Here is a 21,434-nt window from a genome sequence, read left to right as displayed (position 1 = left end):
CTCCTCATTAATTTATCTTATTTCCTTTTTATTGTTGTAATTTATGTATCATATTACTTTTATATAAACCTTGTATCACCTATTATTTTACTCATACTCATGATGGCATCATGAGATGTCGAAACATGTCTATTTTCAAAAAAGTTGTCGTTTATATTAAATGAGCATAAGGTATCTAAGTTAAGCACATTTAGCTAGCCCAGAAAGCAAAACGTTCAAATCCTAATTGTGTCCAGATACAACGGGCCTTTCGAAGGCCGGGCCTGTAGGCTTAAGCCTACTCAGCCTATACCAAGCATATTCAGTTTATACTAAGCCTACTCAGCCTTTACTAAGCCTACTCAGCCTACTCAGCCTACTGGATAATTCCCCGGTAAATATACATTTTCAGTTATTATTTAGCAATACACTCAAGGGAGCCATTGCTAAGTTTTTGCATGTTTATTTTATCCACGACAGAAGTTAATATCAAACCAATGCAGTTTTTCGTATCTAATATAAACTAATAAAAAGGTGTGGTTGTAGCTAATGTTTATAGAAATATAAAACATATCCTTTCTGGAAGAAATATTGAAAACGTCTTAAGCTTTGCAAAGTTTGCATGTTTCCAAAACAATTTTCAGTCACTGAGTACAGACTACACAGGTCAGTTCTTTTCCATGGAAATATGGTGGACAAGGTAAAGCATGACCACAATGGCCTTCAACAAAATATAGCAATGCTCCATTTGTATCTGCATGAGATCCATGCATTGCCTCTGGTTTGCCATCAACACAAATGTATTCAGATCGCTTGTGAGTATAATGTGCAGCCATTAAATAACCTTTGTATTCCATAGTCCATCCTGAAGGGCAGATATTGCGCGCTGGAATCATCATGTGACTACCACGTGACTTAGCATGACATACAGCACACGGAGCTTCGGTTGTTTAAGTTTGGATTTGGAAATATATGTTTCTCAGCAGAAGAAATCTCGTATTCAGTACCATAAATAATTGCATTACTCTGAGCACCAGCAGCGTATTTCTCGTATATTGGATTCAATGGTAAACAGAGATAATTTGATCCACTCCCACTGTGTGAATAATACGATCCCCCAATTGCTCCTGTTTATAAAAATAACACAGTAAAAAAAAGTATCTTTACCTGTCGCTATTAACAAAAATTTCTAACAAATTATTGTAAACTTGTATCAAATAGAAATGATTTAATTTCTTTTCAACTTTCAGGAAGCATAAAAACAGTAATTTTAGTAATGAGCATCGCCATTTTCCCGAAATTATTTTAGTTAGTGTATATTGGTAAATGATCAAAAACAAATGAAATTAGTTTGAAGATGCTAAAGAATTTTAAGTCATGAAAGAATACTTTCTTACCAGAATAAATCTCAGCAGTTTTTGTGGTGTTGGGACAATGTTTTCTACCCCATCTGGTGTAAATCACCCCACCGGTTGACGTGGTATCACCTTTAGGTCCTGGTGGACCTGCTGGACCAGGTTTTCCCTGATCACCGCGCGGACCTTAAACGAAATTGTAATGAATTTTAAGTATGAGATTTCAAATATAAAAAGCCCAGTACCTGTGGTTTTATCTTTGCTCAACTGTGTCACTCCAAACGAAATCTTTGCATCTTTTATTTTGCATTTTCCACAGTTATAGTAAATTGTGATCATAAATTTTGTTAATGTTATACGTAGTAGCTGATTACGTTACGTGATTACTTTTTATGTTGTGAAGTCGAAGTACGACATATTAGCACTTAACATGAAAATATAAGAATGTTACCATCCACCTGCCCCTATCTCATTTTCTTTACTGCAGCTGTCTCCAGTATTGCTTCTCTCACGACAGTTCTGTACACCTTTCCTTAAATTCTCGCTGATCCACTAATGTGCATCATTTAAAATCCATTTATTTCTCTCTAACTTTTTAAAATTTTTCTCCTTATACCCTCCCAGCACTAATTTGATCTCTCTAGTTCTATCTTGCTTTGACAAATTTCATCTTAGCTTTTCTTTACTTCGGAAGAGTTGCCTCCACCAGCTTCTTATACACTCAATTTAATTGCAAACATCCTAGTCGATGGAAACTGCACAACCCTCATTTTTCTTCCAGCACATTGCCATAGTAGTTCACAAAAAGCTGATGGTCAATTTTTATAGAAAATAACAATTTATTTTAAACCACCTTTTGTCTGCATCACACTTCAAAACTTTCTCTCCTTCATTGATTTGGAATAGTTTAATTTGTATGTACAGCTTGTAGACAGACAGCACATATGGCTTTTGTTCCTTTTGACCAATCTGCTGTAGGAGTCATACAACTAATTTATTTATTTAGTTTGGCATGAAAGATTTTTATGTCGATTATTCTTAATGAAACACTTCTGGTTTCGTCCAACTGCAACTTTTTTATAAAACGTAGAATGTGATTTGGCCTTCTAAAGAACGGGCACAACTGAATATATAAATATACACCCAACCACCCCCTAACAACCTTTCTAGTTACGCCTCTATGTGTGACTTATAATCCACAACCTACATTTAAAGCTAATGGTAACTGTATTATCTTGTTTTTAAACGTACAAACTGTCTAAAAACAAATTTTTGCAGCAATTGCATTTCTTAATTGCTCACATCCAGCATCATTCATATACAAACTTTGTCTTCCTTTCTCAATAATTTTTGTATTAATTCACATTTTTGCTTTAAAAGTGCTTTTGCATCGTTTATATGCTAGTGAATACTCTATCTAAATTGGTAAACTAATAAAATAATACACGTAGCTATCAATGGAACATTCTTTAATATGCCAGTAACCATAACGCAGTTGATTGTTGTTGTACTTTGCTTTGCAATACATTAAAAACAATTGTCTTGTTGAGCATTATAAATCGGCAAAAGTGTATATAAAATTGGCAAAAAATGTTGTCTTTATCTAAGAGAATTCAAACACATTGCTTACTTTACTGTTGTAAACTTTATTCTGATATTCTGAGATTTCCTTTATATTATAAAGGATCATCGGTCATAATAAAGTTGCTCTGGTTTTATATTGATACGATTATCTAATATTCATCAAAAAATATTTTTAGGTGGATGACATTATGTGCACTTGAATTAACATGTTCTCCTTTATGGTGATCGCATGAATTATCCAGAAAATAACAGAATTTTTTTGAGGAATAAACCCTGTTGACAGCACCTGTTCATCTACTCTTTCAAATCAAATCTGCTTTTCAGTGCTCTTTTTTTGGCCGATAACTGTTAGCTGTTCCGTTCAACGCTAACTGAAACTATTCATCAGTTGTTAGGCACTCGCTCTTCCACAAATTTTCAGCCTCCATTAGGCAGTATTTTAGTTTGTAAAAACTGCTGGTATGCTCATTAACTTTAATTTGAAGCTGTTTCATTATTGATGAATTTGTTAACACATTGGTATCTCGTATTAGTTATTGATACATCTATCACATTAAAATATTTGACCCAAATATAAGGGGTGCATACAGAATGAAGACATATAAAGAGCTTGTATCATAAACTGCACAAACTGTCATAATATTTCTTTACAGAATGCGAAAGTGTTAATTACATCAAAATTCAAAAAATTATTTGCTTGTCCTCTTAACATAACTCATCAATAAATTACAGTCCTTTTCATTAAAAATTAAAATTTTATTGTTACTCTGTTGAAAAATTGTGTAAATAAGATTATGTATAGTGCCCAGGCAAATACACTTTTAAGTCTCAAAGTTAAATTTGAAAGGACAGACCTTTAGTATAATGCTGAAATCTGCAAACAAGCTATAGATTTGCGATGCTTTGAAGTTAGTTTGTTACTGTCTATTGTTCAAAGTCATATCATGTTGTATTCTATATTACAGTTACAGTCTGTTGTTCTTAGTCACAACACATATGTATTCTATATCAAATATCAGATGCAATTTAGATCAACGATAATGCCCTCTACACATGTCCTTTAACTGATTAAACACTGTCTCACAGTTCTCCTGATGGCCCTTTAAATATGCCTTCTTAGACTCAAATTTTGATATTTTTGTATTGTATTTACAGAAAGTTCAGTACGGTTACTTCATCGACCAGTAAAGTTCTTGGTAAAAAACAACTGAATCAAAGGAAACTCATGCAGATATACGTAACTAGGTTTAGTCCATATGGCAAGAGAAAAGTTTCTAATAGTTAATAAAATAACTTACCCCTGTAATGTAGCATCGCGGCCATCACGCCCTAAATAAAAATATCAATTTAACTTGTTTTCAAGAAATTATAGTCAATTACTCATTAATAAAGCTACTTCGTTTACGTCGTTGTGGTAGTTATATATTTAAAAACTAAACAGTTTCGATCACGACTTGTTAAAGTTAAGTAAATTATAACTCACCATCCCTGCCCGGAAGTCCAGGAGGTCCTTGACAAGCTGTTGCTTTGCGATTCTGTCTCTTAGAAATACTTGTGCTAAAATTAAGAACTTAATTTTTTAAATGGATGCAATAAGGCTCTGAAACAGACAGCAAGCCTATTGAGGACTTCATTTTAATGTGCATACTTATAACTGATTATTCTTCTCCTAAGAATAAGGCCAAAAAAAGAAAATAAAGCTTATCTCCATCACAAGATGAAAAGATCTATCTTCAATTTTTGACTATCTATGTATTTTCCATCAATTTAATAATATCATTTATAATCTTATAATGTATAATATGACACAATCACAGGCTACATAACTTGACATGACAATTTACAATAGTAGTCATCTTTAGAGAAAAAGTAAGGAGTAAACGTCAGGCTAGCCGTGTTGGTAGTTGTCTTGTTCATAAGCAGAGGTGGCACCAGAGGGGCGACTACAGCTATTTCACGATTTTTCGAAGAATGAATAACGAAAAAATGTAATTTCCAATGTCGATTATTTCCTTTCGTTTAAAGTAATATGAGCACTCGGTATCGGCAATAATCTTCATACATGTCAGCTATCCGACATCAAATTTAAAGCAATAATAAAGTTACTCTGAAATACTTATTTTTGAATGTTCATTAGAAAACAGAAATGAAAATGCGACATGAGAAATATTTGCATATGCAATCGCACGACGCTTGCCCGCTATTAGTTGTCTGTCTGTTGTGTTTTGCAACTTGACTTTCGAATTTTGAAAGAATATTTTTTGTAAAAAAACTTTGCTGTTTGAGTTTCAAACGAGCAATGAGCATCAGATTCTGACAGTTTTACATGTATTGCAGATAGTGCCATTGATAAATCACCATCAAGCGTCTGGACAGCTTAGGATGTTAGGAATTCATTGTGGTGAGGGAGCAAACTGGATTTTGCTACCGTAATGAACAAGTTGAATGCTAGCTTTCCTAAGAGTAGAATTGTTCTCTGAACATCAAACAATCAAATCGAATGATTCACCGAAGTTATATCTTACTCGTACATTATTAATAATGCCTCTTATGCCTATAAATTATTTCCTTGTACACCACTGATTCATTATATACATGCAGTCAAAAAAAACTGCCAACCAGCAAAATAGTTTAACATGCAGGGTAACATTGAGATAAAGTGCCCAAACTTAATATTTAAGTTAAACAAGAAACAAATAATAGTATATCTAATAAGTAATGTATCCTCGTCTTACTTTCATTAAAGCTTAGTATATATTTATAAAGCTTTGACGAAGATAATTATTATTTGATTATTACTATTTAACATTACAAGAAAACCCAGGGCATTCATTTTACTTATTGTATAGCTTTGTTATAACCAATCATATGTATATCCCTGGATTGCATGCACGACTAGCAGGTCTGTTAGTACAGCGATGATAGGTGGAGGTATTCATATATTCAGTTTTGTCAAACTGACTTCTTTAAAAATTAAATTTCTTTCCAAAAAAATCAATTAAGCACAACTAAATATATCAAGAAACCACCCAAAAAACAACCCATTCCCCAAATTAGCGTTCTCGTTGCGGATGTAAATTATTATTTCCAAAACAAACTATATGTTTCAACGATATGGTCAAAGCGAGGATTCATAACTATTTTTAAAAGTTTTGCCCGGAAAATACATTTGCATGGAAAGCGCATAGTCACATCGGCCTAGTAAGTCAGCCCCACACGTTGGAGACCTTAACCCATCCGTCCAGGACCTTAGCACCTCCGTCGGGGGAATTCCTGGCGCCACCTTTGTTCATACGTATTCGTATTGTGCTTAATTCCTAACCTCAAACAAACGAACGACTACCACTAAGATTATCAAAACGTAAGTCAACATTAACAAGATTCAAAGTTTCACTAACCTTTCTTCAATTTGGTTTTGAAAGTTTGGCATATCAATTTTTTTGTCATCTTTTAATGTGCAGTTGACAAATTGCACATTAATTGAAATCAGAACAAAAGTTACTAGAACAACAAGTTTATTTTTCATCATTTTGGGTATTCTTAAACAATGAAAATTCACTAACTCTGCTTAGGCATACAGTTGCAAGTGATGCTTCGTGATTGATTTTTTTTCTTTTTATTATCAGTTTGCCCCATCACATGATTCATTTCTATAATTCAACCAATGATCAGCTACAAACAAATTTATTCACACACATTATAAGCCTACTCAGCTTATACTAAGCCTACTTAGCCTATAATAATCCTACTCACACTATACTAAACCTACTCAGCTTATACTAAGCCAACTCAGCTTATACTAAGCCTACTCAGCTTATACTAAGGCTACTCAGCTTATACTAAGTATACTCAGCGTATACTAAGCCTGCTCAGACTTTACTAAGCCTACTCAGCCTATATTTAGCCTACTCAGCCTACTGGATAATCCGCCCCTGGTAAATATACATTTTCAATTATTATTGAGTAACATACTCAAGGGGAACCATTGCTAAGTTGTTCCATGTTTATTTTATCCAGAAAAGAAATTGATATCAAGCCAATGTAGTTCTTCGTATCTAATATAAACTAATGAAAAGGTGTGGTTGTAACTAATGCTTATAAAAAAATAAAATATATCTTTCCGGAAGAAATACTGAAAAGCGTCTTAAGCCTTGTAAAGTTTGCATGTTTCCAAAACAATTTTTGGTCACTGAGTACATACTACACAGGTCAGTTCTTTTCCATGGAAATATGGTGGACAAGGTAAAGCATGACCACAATCGCCTTCAACAAAATATAGCAATGCTCCATTTGTATTTGCATGAGATCCATGCATTGCTTCTGGTTTGCCATCAACACAAATGTATTCAGATCAATTGTGAGTATAATGTTCAGCCATTAAATAACCTTTGTATTCCATAGTCCATCCTGAAGGGCAGATATTGCGCGCTGGAATCATCATGTGAGTACCACCTGACTTAAAATGACATACAGCACACGGAGCATCTCTGTCGTGTAAGTTTGGATTTGGAAATATATGTTTCTCAGCAGAATTAATCTCGTATTCAGTACCATAAGCGATTGCTTTATTTTGAAAACCAGCAGCGTATTTCTCGTATGTTGGGTTCAATGGTAAACAGAGATAATTTGATCCACTCCCACTGTGTGAATAATGCGTTCCCCCGATTGCTCCTGTTTTTCATAAAAATATGCTTTAGAACTGCAACTAATGAATACGACTACTAGGTTTTTACAAGAATATAGGTTATGATACAAATGTCCATTCGCGTATATTGCGTCGAACATTTACACTCAAAAAGACATATGACAGCCCAGTTTTACGTTCTGAACGCATAAAAAATGTTGGACAACAGTCTTCTGATATTTTCTGAAGAATATCGTTGCAGGATTTGCCTGGTGACTTAATGGTACCATACTGAAATTAGTATGTTTGTATATATTAGTGTTAATATCACGTCTCGTTGAATATATAATTTTTGAATAGTTTCAAAGATATTTGCTTACAAACGAATTTCAGAATTTCGGAATTAATTATTAACTCTACTAATTAATCAACTCTCAAAGACAAGTCAAATAAAAAAAGAATACTACTAATAGAATGAGAAATAAAAATAGTCATTATTAAACATGATAATAAGCCCTTAATAACCGAATTTGAGGTCTTTGCGGAGACATAACGGATCGAGGTGTTTTTGTACAGACTGAGCCCGTAGGACGAGGTTTGTACAAAAAGACAAAAGGCTGATATTTCTCAGTAAAGACAGAAAAAGCGAGGTTAATAAAAGGTTTATTATATGGCCGTATTTGACATGAAACGAAGCTTGCTTTGTTTCTCGTCTTGGCTGTTTTGTGCGCGTTGGCTTTCACTTTTTATAGTTTTCGTCAGTAAAAATCAAATTGTTTCAAACTGTATCGTCAAATTGTACGATGTTTGTTTAAATTAATGAAATTGAATGAATTCAAATGTTATAATTGTGTTGATGCATGTCTATGAAAGTTTGCCGAAATCACAGGATCACGCGAGCGAAACCATAGGCAAGCCATCGGCGAAACCATCTTCTCTATAATTTACCGTCCCTTGTGTAACTATGTTGCTATCTTATAAATACAATGATGTCAGTGGCGTACCTGCCACGAGCAGAGCCATGTGCACCCAAGCTATCAGCTTGCCAGGAGGCACCCTGAACGGTGTTATGAAAATAAAGATAAAAATTGCTTTATCAACAAATTCTTTTATGTTTTAAGTGTATCTGCTTTTCCTTAGCAATTCCATTCCACCCTAGTTTTTCTTTGAAATAAATATCATAAGTAGACTTAGATAGACATATCTTAGAAAGACATGTTGAGGTTTCTGAGTGACAAATGTGGTTCCTATTTTTTGAAGACAGCCTATAGAATGTTTGCATGTGACGTCGAAGCGGCCATGTTGGGGAGTACATCATAGTGCTGATTCTCAACAGAGAATGAAATTAACTAAAATTCTTTTCATTATATAAGATCATTCATTTATTGCGCATACATCACAAAACTCCCTTGAAAGAAAGAACTAAAAACAAATTCTGTCCTCATTCAATTTCATATTTATTTGATAGCTATTGCAGTAGTTTTAACCTTCATGCAAAACATAAAAGTTTACAAGGAGCTTAGTTAACTATTGTTAAAACTATCAAGCGTCCAAGTCCTATACAAACCTCAGCGCCAGTATAATTCCAACTGGGATAAGTATCATGCCTAAATAATAAATCGCCGAGTATCGAACAACATTTTCTGCGGTTCTGGTGTTCAGCGAAACCACAACATATAAAATACAGATAATGATCAGTGGAATGATACAAGCATTTAGAAGCTGCAAGATCGTTTCTCCCATATCGAGACATAAATATCCTATAAAGATAACAATATCTTTCCATTCATCGACGATAATAGGATTATTTTGAACAAGGCTACTAAAGAAATGTCCCATTATGAAACAACAACCGCCGAGAAGGATTACTACGACAATGTTTTGGCCCTTATTCACTCGACCACCAGATAAATCTACAATTACGCCAGCTTTGAATAGAGAATACACATATAAGGGCAACTTGCGTTGTTAATCTATGATGTTAGTGTGGAGCCCAGACATTGAACACCATGAATAACTTTTAATTCAGTTCACTGAGCTCAGATTGTTTTGTGCATACCAGAAGTCAAACAGTGGCAATTTTTAAAAGCAACGAAACTGGAACGATAACCATACAGGGGTTTATATCAATAGGTGTAACGACAACCTAAGTCTACGATGTATAACAATTTTTATGAATTTACTACAGCATCTGAAAAGCTTCAGAAACATTAAAAAAACCAACGGCAACATTCAAAAATTTCACAGCTACATTTAAAAATACGGCAACATTTTAAAATTTCACGGTAACGTTTGAACATAAAAATCTCACGGTTGAATTTCAGAACCAAATTTTTACAAGATAAATCAAAAACTATCTTTTTTATAGTTTATCCAGGTAAGACTACAAAATTTAGATACGTCTTTCCTCCAAAATTACTACGATACACTGAGTTACTGAGTACATACTACACAGGTCAGTTCCTTTCCATGGAGATATGGTGGACATGGCAAAGAAAAACTACAATAACTTTGAACAAAATACAGAAATGCCCCATATTTTTTTGTATGAGATCCAAATATTGCCTCAGGCTTGCTATCAACGCAAATGAACTCGGATCGCTTATAATAAGCATATTCACTCATCAAATAACCATTGTACTCCAAGGTCCATCCTGAAGGGCAAACATTGCGCGCAGGAATCATCATGTGACTACCACGTGACTTAGCATGACACACAGCACACGGAGCATCTCTGTCGTTTAAGTTTTGATTTGGAAATATATGTTTCTCAGCATTAATAATCTGATATTCAACACCGTGAATAAACCCAGTACTCTGAATACCAGCAGCATATTTCCCGTATATTGGATTCAATGGTAAACAAAGATAATTTGATCCACTACCACTGTCTTTATAATATGATCCTCCCATTGCTCCTGTTTTTCATAAAATAATACCATAAACTATAGAACTACGACTACTTGATACAACTAAATGATTTTTACAAGATATCTATATATGTACTTATGTCCTTTATGATACACGTGTATCTTTTGCACATGTTCTTTTAAATTGCGTCAAACATTTACAGTTGAAGCTATTACACTCTCTGAATGCATAAGGACTCTGCCTAGCATATGTCATGAATCTCTCATGCATGGTTTACATAGGAAAAATAAACATAAGCACAAGCGAAAACAAAATTAAAGCTGCCTCCCCTTTTCCCTTCACAAGGAAGTTGTAATATTGAAAAGTTAAGGAAATTTTAGCATTAGTCGAGCAAAAGAATACGGGAGAAAGAAGATATTACATGCTATTTAATTTCAAGATATCTGTTACTTGATTGTGAGTTGAGAAAAACATTTCCCACCACGGAAATGATAGCTCCCGCATATGTCTATAGCATATATATGACATAAACATCAACAAAAGTGCAAGTATGAAGAATAGCTCTATCAAAAATTGGGAACAATTGAAGGTTTTAAATATGAAAGCCGATTTCTTTGTCCTTGTAAACCTCACGAAAAAAAGAAACAGGCGTCTTTTGCTTATTTTACTCTTTTGAACCGCAACTGCTAAATGATGAACAACGATTGCGTGGATTTTTTCAATAACTATTTCTTACCAGAATAAATTTCAACAGTTTTCGCTGTATTAGGACAATGTTTTCTTCCCCATCTGGTATAGACCACTCCACCGGTTGACGTGGCTTTACTTTTAGGTCCTGGTGGCCCAGCTGGACCTGGTTTTCCCTGCTTTCCACGAGGACCTTATAATATTTAACTTTAATATTATCAACTATTGTAAATGATCACATTTTGAGTATTCAATACTTTATGAGTATGAAACACTTTAATCTTTTAAAAGCTTCCAATATAAATTCTATGTCCCATTAAATATTTAACTATGTAAGCCTATATGGATAATGGATGCTATATTATATTACATGTCTTTGTTAGCTCAAAAAACGTTTGCTTCTGGCATTTTAATATGTTTTCTGAACTTTTCTCACAGCAAAATCAGGGATGTATTGCTATCGCTAATTAAGGGGGCTCTTATTTATAAATGCATGTTATAAATCCGTAGATAACAGTACATTTTAAAAGATATTAACTCAGAATATCATGCATATATGAATAAGAGCTCCCCCTTAATAGCAATACATTCCTGAGCAAAACATGCACTTATTGAACTTAACAACAATATGTCATTTGAAATCGTTTATTTATAACGCTTAGAGACTGTTTAAAAATGTTATCAACTTTTGAAAGCGTCAAATTTTTCATAATTTCATAACAATATTTATGATTTTCTTATATCATTTATTTTTTTTGTGATGAGCAAATACAAGTGTAAAGAGATTCTTGTGTTATGTATAAATATGATTATTGTGCTATGTCATACATTCATAGTGGTTAATAGGTATTGTGAAATGCAAGTTTTGAAATTCAATGTTTGTTTATTTCGATGTATTGTTGGCGTAATCAATTTTTTTGCATTGCGTTTATTATTTGGCCCATCTACAAAATAATCTCGAAAAGGGTGCAACTTTTTTCAAAACCAAGATCACAGGCAATCTGAGATGTCACAAGTCATCTAAATCTATAGATATAGTCACATAATATCAAATCAGTCAGAATAACTATCACACTTTAGCGATGACATTATGCTTTGGCGAATATAATATTAACGCGTCTATACTAAAGCGAGAATAATAAAACTAATAACTCATTAAAAGTATTCCGCGAATAAAAAAGCACAAAAGCTTGAATAACTCATCCATTTCTTTAACAAAATCTGCTATCACACAAAACACGACAAAAGGAAAATGCATGTATAAAGTTCTGACCATTTCGGAAAAGAGCTTGCTATAAAAATCTCTAATAAACTTTTTACGTTTCGTTTGAATTAAACATCTAAGTAATTAGAATCCATAAAATCAGGATCTGGACTCGTAAATGGCACGCAGCCAAAAAGGTAGTAATTTACTTTATATGAATTTATAAGCTATTTTGTCAAAATTGATCAAATAGTTAATTCAAATAAGAAGGGTATAAGAGTTAATAAAACATTTACGTAGTTTCCAGGAAATACATTTAACCACACATGAACTACAGATAAAAAGAAAATGACCTCTGTTAAAAAAAACTCACCACGCAATGAAGCATCTCTGCCATCACGTCCTAAATTGTAAGGTTATTTTAGAAAAATTAGATTCAGTAGTAATAGAGCTACGTTGTGGTAGTAAACATTCTCTTAAAATATTTCACAACTTCAAAAGTAAATTATTTTATATAACTCACCATCTCTGCCTGGAAGCCCTGGAAGTCCTTGACAACTTGTTACTTTGCCATTCTGTCTCTTTAAAATACTTAACAAACAGTTAAAGTCGTAACTATAAAGAAATAACTCACGGCTAGCTTAAATTAAGTGAAACGTGAAACGATTAAAAATATGGAAAGGAGTACAAATTTGAAATAAAAAAAAACTCATAAATCTTTAATTAAGTGCCATACGAAGTAACATTGTGTATTTTCTATCCATGCAAAGTCCGAATGTTGAGAAAATGCCAAAGTAAATTTGCTAGATGATAAATACTCTCTTAGTTAAATCTGTCTGAATCATTTCAAGTTTCTCTAATCTTCAGCTACCAAGGCTTGTGAAATCAAATTCCCTCGAACAATTGAGGAATGACAAAACAAACTCAATAATTCCACTAACATGATACAAGCAGCAAACTTATTTTTGAATATATTACTGTGTATGTCTTGATTAAAGAATTAGCTTTATCAAACTTCAATGCAAAATGACGCTCTTCTTTATTACAAATCCCGAGAACCGTTTATTTGAATATGCTGGATCAAATTTTCCACCCATATTTTTATAGCCTATCATTTATAAATATTTTTTGTAATTTTTACATTTGGAAAAGCAAAACAGCCCTTGTCAAAGATATGACTGTTATAATGTTAATTTTATATGTGGCTATTGCATTCTATTTAGTCAAAAAAGACTTCAAAACAAAAAAATCATGCAAATCCTTATTTAATGTATGCGTACAAGTGTACGTGTATGTGTGAGCTAGTATGAGAAGGGGAAAATGTTTTCAACTGGTTACGAATTTTAGTTCTACTTTTATAGGGCACTTCAGTGCAACCTAAATATTATCAGTAATCATAAAATATGCCACGTTTCAACACAAAATATCGTGTCTAAAATATCAATTGATAATACAAGCGATTACCACCAACCCTTCTTTTGCTTTGTCTTTTAACTTCAACATGGCATTTTTGTCATCATTATAATTGCAGTAAATGACTTTTATTAGAAAAAGTAAAATAATCTCGAGAGTAGCGATGTACATTATTTTACGTTTTTTTTATAAGACGAAACGTCTTCTCTCTGTCAGCTATTGCAGATACAAGTAAACTCTCGCAATGCAGTCTGTGATATTTTTAGTCAGTTTCATCCAATCATATGCTTTGTTTTCATATTTCATCCAATCGTTAGCTTCTATCAAATTTATTCAGAGACAAATGAGTACAATTGCTTTGCTTCAGCTCCACAATGATTTTTCTAGTTAAAACAAGAACTATCCATTGAAACACTGTTTATTTATAATTCTGCGTTGGGCATTGTGTAGCCATAATTAATGCATCAAGTTTGATTTGTCAAGCGTCTCCTTTGTCTTTGATTGGCTCGGTCTTTTGTTTGATTGAAACTTCCTTCAGTTCTTCTTTTCTATTCTTTTAAAAGATTGCAGTGACACTAAGCAGCTGGAGTACTGTGATGTTACAATGTGCATCAACATATTAATCATGCAATGTCGTTGTTGTTATTTTATTAAGTTTAAATGAAGGTAATGGTCACTATATTCCTTGTAATGTGTACGCTATATTTTGTTTATGCTGTATATTAAAGATCGTTGAATGTCGATGGTTGTTTATTCATTGAATAGAGTACAAAGTTCATACGATTGAATTTATATTTACTAATAATCCCTTCCAATCAACGTTCTAGTTACGCCTCTGCATGTGAGGAAATTTAGGTTTACTGGTAATCATTTGCAAGGAGCAACTGGTTATTTGCTTTACGGTGAAGATATGTTTGGCGATAAATACTCAATAGCCAGCAAATTTTAGCCTCGGAATTTGAATTTGAGGACATTATAATGATTCATTTTATTAGAAATTTATTCTTTTTATAGTACGTGAACAAAGAAAAATTAACATAGTATCATACGTAGTACGACTATAGCAGTGGACTACACGGTGTATAAAAAAATTTAACGGATAGGAGAACGTTGCTTATGCTGTCAGCTTGTAGAATTTGCAAAATTCATTGACGGAATGGATTGTTAGACTTCCAATGAATCATCTGACAGTAAAATGTTTGTAAATAGTAACAATTTTTAGAATGAGAGTTGTGTTACCGAGAAGCATTTTTGAAATAGATTGCGCACAAAAATGACTTAGTTAAATAACAATTTGAACTAATAATGTTAAAATATGGCACATACTGTTCAAGCCAAAAACATTTTGCAAAATTTGTCAAAAATATAAAAGAACGCTAAGCAAACCTTTATTAACTATATATATTTCATTATTTGGATTATTTTTAGCTCAAAATTATGCATAATTCATGAGAGTATGAAATAGCAACCCAAAAAATATATATTCAGCAGTTTTGAACAACGAGCCATATTTTGTATCTGTGTTTTGTAATTGCGTTTTAAATGTCTCATTTTCGTGCGCAAGCAATTTTAATAATTTTAGAAGGTAACACAATTCTCATTTTGAAAATTGATATTGTTGGCGATAATTTCACTGTCAGATAGACCATTGGTCCAACTATTTCCAACAATTGTTTTTGCAGATCTCGCAAGCAGATGACTCTAGTGACGTTTTCAAATGACCATGGGGATATACGCTTTCAAGCGATAACCTTTTTTTTGATGACGCCTTGTCATTCTCATGAAAGATCGTGGAGTCAATGATGATTTCAGTATTCCATGTGTTCAAATATTTTGATAGTAGTGCATACTACATGGTCGTAAGTTGAACATTCCTCTTAATTTTGGTTAAGTCATTGTTTATAGCCAAACGATGTACATTCAAAGTTTTGTTGACTCTTACAGACACAAGAGTTGTTCAAATGTAATTAATTTCTCTTAAAAAAACATCAGCTGGTTCGTCTTTGCTGAGCTGATATTAAAGTACTCTTTTTTCATGCAGAGCAAAGCAAGTTCTAAATTTTAAACATCAACTATTGAGTACGATTGATAGATACAAGTCTCCTTGCTAATTGGCTATTGACTTGTGAGTTACCTTACTGTCGTCTTATTAAAAAGTAGAAAAAATGTGAAAGTAGTCACGGTGTTGCAAGGCTCAGATCTAAGAGGAAAGGACACCAAACTTGCATTTCACATACTTGAATTATTTAAACCAATATTTGTAAATATTTTGAAAGTACCTGTTTCAGATATCGACCCACTAATGAAAAAGGGAAAGAAGTAACTTTGCATATTGCTTCTGGATCTTATTTTTATCGGATAGGGAAAGGTAATTGTTAATTTTATAAGACAGATGACAGAAAGGATTACCTGTAGAGCCCTCCCTCCCAGTTTAATTTAAGATTTTGAATATTTCTCGAGCGATTTTCCATTAGTTCAAAGGTTGGGGTCTGGCTTCCCACCTCACCAATTTTGTTTATGCAATGAACATTAAAAGGTGAACTCGTATTTATGTAAGCTTTTAAAGCAATTGTTTCGGTCAGTAACTACTGAAAATATTTATTGGGATGCTGCTCTTTAAGAGACATTCTTCTTTCTGCAGTTTGAACAATGCATGTGGCTTCTTAACCCTTGGTGGGATGCGTTTTTTGTTTTATTTGGTCTTATTCCCCAGTAATCAATGTGGATTGGTGTTGGATTTAAGTTGTCAATTGGCATGATGGCTGCCAGTACTAGTCGAATGCGTTTTCTAATCAATAAGAGCAGTAAGTAATCTTATTAGATATGCATTTAGCACCAACAATCACAGTTAAGTGAGTATAGAGTTTAATTTATCTACTATGTAGAGGCACACTTATTTGTTATTACACTATCAAAAGTTTGCTCTCTTAAAAAAGGTCAATGTAGGGCAGTCAATTTTATTCAAAATTTAAGGTGAATGCTGGATTTTATTCATGTTTTACTGTATATTTTATAGTTCCATATTACGTACTCTAAATTGCAGGACAATGTAAGTAATGAATGTCTTTCATACTGTAATCCTTTTACCTACAATTTTAAAATGGTCCTATAATAGGAAAATTCAAATATCTAAAATAACTCTGAGTATTATCATTTTAATCTTAATAATAAGGTTATGGGATGATCGGTCGTAAAAGATATGAAAAAACCCCTGCTGGAAAACATTTAAACGAGGCAACAGATTTCCAGGCTGTTTTCTTACTGAATAAACGCCAATTGAGCAAACAACTTTTTGCTTCATATGGTGCTCGGTGGGGATTTGTAAAAAGTGATGGTGGCATACAGCAAGTCAAAATAGGTACGCATTTTGTTCATGCTTCATATGGTGGTCCGTGGAGATTTGTAAACAGTGATGATGTCATACAGCAATTCAAAATAGGTATGCATTGTGTAAATGCTTCACATGGTGCTCGGTGAAGATATGTAACTAATGATGATGGCATACAGCAATTTAAAATAGGTACGCATTATGTACGTGCTTTATATGGTGCTCAGTGAAGATGTGTAAACATTGATGGTGGCATACAGTAATTCAAAATAGGTACGCCTTGTGTACATGCTTTATCTGGTGCTCGGTGGAGATTTGTAAACAGTGATGATAACATACAGCAATTCAAAATAGGTACGCATTGTGCACACGTGGTAGCCTCACAAATTTATAGACACAATGAAGTAGATTATTAAAATAGTTGAAATAATTATAAATATTTAATATTCTTTACACCAAACTTGTTCAAAATCTGAAAAACTGTTTTGTGCTCACTGTTCATCGAAATTACCCGACAACTGTCAAAAATTTTGCATTTCTTAAATGTCATTGCTCAGACTGCATGTCAGAAAACTGTGACGTAATTCATATTGTAAAAAATATCTTGCAAATTCTAAGAACAAATACGTGTCATTTTCATTGAAAAAAGTTTTTTTGCTATAAACATCATACACACTAATCCTATGTAAAGTAGTATATTTTGAAATTGGTTGTTTTTTAGTTGATATGACGATATATATTGATAAGAGTAGATATCAAAGATAAATTCACCTGATTCTTATCAACACAAAGTTCATGCGAACATTGAATTTTTCAAATGTAACAAAACGACTCAAAGCAAATAACAGAGCCTTCAAACTATAAAAAAACACGCTGGCAACTTCAGCCATTTCTTTTTGCTTTTGTCCTCAATAAATTACGTTAATTAATTCCTGCATAAAATATTTTCCGTAAAATCAGAAAATAGGCCTAGCGAGATATCTTTCGAACAGGCTAACCAAACACTACAAATTAAACTTTTTCATAACCAATCGCAAGTGACATTGGTAAAAAGATGTTACAGAAAATATCAGACGATTGTGCACTTTGCCTTTATCATTAGTACCATGAGATAAAGACAGAACTATAGACAGACAGCCATCATCTGTGCAAAACGTTCAGAACTTACGTTTACTACATAATAAGATAACAAGTCATAATTTCTTGGTGATTAACAATTGTTCTTGTATTTTTATCATTGAACTTAAGAGCGTGTAAGGATATTTAAAGGAAAATAATGGTGACGTCACTGATGTGTTACTATCAAATAAATTAAAAATTATGTTTTATTAGTGTTGCTGCAGCTAATGGCAAAATACGTACATATGTGCATTAAAACCCAATAAATCACTGAGTACAGATTACACAGGTCAGTTCCTTTCCATGAATATATGGTGGACAAGGTAAAGCAACACCACAATTGCCTTTAACAAGATAAAATAATGCTCCATTTGCATGAGATCCAAGTATTGCTTCTGGCTTGCCATCAACACAAATGTACTCAGATCGCTTGTGTTCATGATGTGCAGCCATTAAATAACCTTTGTATTCCATAGTGCACCCTGAAGGACAGATATTGCGCGCTGGAATCATCATGTGACTACTACGTGACTTATCATGACATACAGCACAGGTAGCATCTCGGTCGTGTAAGTTTGGATTTGGAAAAATATGATTCTCAGCAGAAGTAATCTCGTATTCAGTACCATAAATGACTGCGTTACTTTGAACACCAGCAGCGTATTTTTCGTATATTGGATTCAACGGTAAACAGAGATAATTTGATGCACTCCCACTTTGTGTATAACGCGCTCCCCCGATTGCTCCTGTTTTTCATAAAAATATGTTTTATAACTACAACTAATGTATGCGACTACATGGTTTTTACAAGAACATACGTTATGATACAAATGTCGATTCGCGTATATTGCGTCGAACATTTACAGTTAAAAAGAAATATGACAGCCCAGTTTTACGTTCTGAGCGCATAAAAATTCTAATGAGAATATTTAATAAAATTCTTATGCCTGATTCATACGAGTAAAACAAACAAAATCAAAAGCGTTAACAAGATTAAACAAACACATTCATCAAAGCATTTGACATAGGCGTAAGGAACGAGGGGAGCCGCTGTAAAAAAGTTTGATGATTGGTCGGGTAAATTGTCAATATTAGCAGGTCGGGCAAAAAAACAAGTGATAAAGAAGTTATGACATGAAATTTGAAATCAAGAACTCTGTTGTTTGACTGTGAGTTGATGCAAGTATAAGGGAAAGACTTCATCTTAAAACAAATAGAAAGCCGATTTCTTTGTATTTTAGACCATTAGAAAATATTTAAAATAGGAAACAAAAATTTATCGCTCATACATTCTTATTTTACTTGTTTAAACCTATACTGGTTGTAGCTAAATCATGAATCGCAATTACGTTAATTTTTCTGATTAGCTTTCATAGTTTCTAATTTGTTTATGGAAACAAATGCAACACTGATAATTTAGTCTGAAAAGATCATCTGACTTCCATGTTAATATACAACTGAGTTATTTGCTGTGGTCTGAGATTATATCACAACAATGAATGTAATTGGTATCCATAAAGTTTGTTAACTGACTTGTGTTTCTATTTTTTATCACGTAAGTGGTCTTGTTTGTCAAGTACCTCACTTTTCACCACACCTATATTATAGTATACAAACCATCTCAGTATTTTCGAAAGAACTTTCTCCGTAAATTTCCTTTGAATATTTTAATAGCGATTGCGTTACTTTAATTGGGCAGAACATCCGGTTTGACTGTAAAATGATGGTCACAAATTGTCTCGTTGAGATGATTTGACTTCTATATTTAGAAAAGCGTAGCTTAGAGCTTGGTCATTTTAGACAAATGAAAATTTTCTCCTTTGTGCGTGCAATCCTCAACCATGTCCCATGGCCTACTCAAATTTACACGGCCTGATATCTTGCCATAGCAAGGCTACAAATGCAAGGCTATTGAATTTTCAATGAGTCAGCAAGTTTTCTTCTCAAATCTAAAAATAGAGCAGGAAGTTTTTCATGAATCGTTTCCTGTTTTCTTCTGAAATGATTGTTATGCTTGTTTCAAGTTATTCACTTGAAAAAGTAAATTTGTCTTGGTTAGTTGAACGTTTGTGATAACATCTTGATTGAGTTGTTCGTCAGTTGCAGTGCAGAATGCCAAACAAATGTAGCGTTGCTGGGTGTTACACCAACTACAAAGGACATGCTAGTGGGACTGTATTCGAGTTTACAAAAGACGAGGAGCTGCAACCGATAATGCGCTTGTTCTTGAACAGAGTAACATGACACCGCTGAACTGAAATCCGTGTTTATATGCGAACATCACTTCGAGGACAAGTATATCCAGCGAAATACCAAGTATCCTCGCCTCATCAAGTCAATGAAGCCAATTCCAACCATCCATCCAGAGAGCCTGAAAGATCGTCCCTCACTGCAACCTTCAATGCCAAAGCTTCGAAAACCTTCGAAAACAAAAGAGCTTATCGTGTAGCGGTGTTTTGGAAGAGTTAAGGAATTTGAAATATCTGAAGAGCCCTGTGTATTCAGCAAATATGATTCGGTATGCCCTCTTGTTACGTTATACATCTCTACAGACTTAAAAACTGCTGCAAGAAGGGTTTAAATTGCCATCTGTTTCCCTCCTCCAGCGAATAACAGCTGGGAACATCGATGCATTGAAAGCTGCAAACCTTCTTAAAGACAACGGCAGTATTTCTGATGATGTGATTCTGATCGTGGATGAAATGTTTCTTCAGAAGTGCGAGGAGTACATTGCTGGTAAATCATATGACGCAGATGAACAAGGTGAGCTGTATAAAGGTTTGGTATGTTTCATGATCGTTGAGTTAAATAGTAACATTCCATAAGTTGGGAAAGCCCTTCCCGAGAAACAAATAACTGGGAAATGGTTAAATAACGAGCTTTTAGCCTGTTTGAAACTACTTCAAGAAAACGGATTCCGTGTCAGAGGAATTGTATCGGATGATCATTCTTCGAACGTCAATTCATACAAAGAATTTCGCTCTGCGTGTGGCGCCGGTGTTGATGATCTGTATATCACCCTGAATAGTCAGAAGACCTATCTGTTTTTCAACTCTGTTCACCTGGTGAAGAACATCAGAAATAATTTGCTGAATCGCAAAAGGTTTCTTTTTCCTACTTTCAATTTTACTGGGTTTTATGACCCTATTTCAGTAAGCGGAGGAGAAATTTTGTGGCGGTTACTTCATGAGGTGTACGAGAAAGATCAGAAACTTGAGGCAAATTTAAGGGCAGCGCCTGAACTTAGTGCGAAGGTTTTACACCCAGGAA

The 21,434-nt window shown here is 33.7% G+C and overlaps 2 protein-coding genes across 2 annotated transcripts in view; both read right to left on the bottom strand.

The window, feature by feature from the left end:
* Positions 1-426: 426 nt before the first annotated feature.
* Positions 427-6,505, bottom strand: LOC124439770. The gene is given in 6 exon segments (XM_046990039.1): positions 427-924; positions 926-1,106; positions 1,377-1,520; positions 4,217-4,247; positions 4,402-4,475; positions 6,317-6,505. Coding segments are annotated over 6 exon segments (780 nt in total). The 5' UTR covers positions 6,366-6,505; the 3' UTR covers positions 427-623.
* A 584-nt stretch (positions 6,506-7,089) lies between these two features.
* The window catches only part of LOC124439766 (short-chain collagen C4-like), a 51,958-nt gene continuing 37,613 nt past the window's right edge, over positions 7,090-21,434 (bottom strand). Inside the window, exon 5 of the mRNA XM_046990033.1 lies at positions 7,090-7,589. Coding sequence (XP_046845989.1) covers positions 7,270-7,589 — 320 coding nt within the window. The 3' untranslated portion in view covers positions 7,090-7,269. The remainder of the gene's footprint in view (positions 7,590-21,434) is intronic.

Source organism: Xenia sp. Carnegie-2017, unplaced genomic scaffold (genome assembly GCF_021976095.1).
Source record: "Xenia sp. Carnegie-2017 unplaced genomic scaffold, XeniaSp_v1 HiC_scaffold_2, whole genome shotgun sequence".
In the NCBI taxonomy this organism is placed as follows: Eukaryota; Metazoa; Cnidaria; class Anthozoa; order Malacalcyonacea; family Xeniidae; genus Xenia; species Xenia sp. Carnegie-2017.
This window is presented reverse-complemented; position numbering and strand designations above follow the sequence as displayed.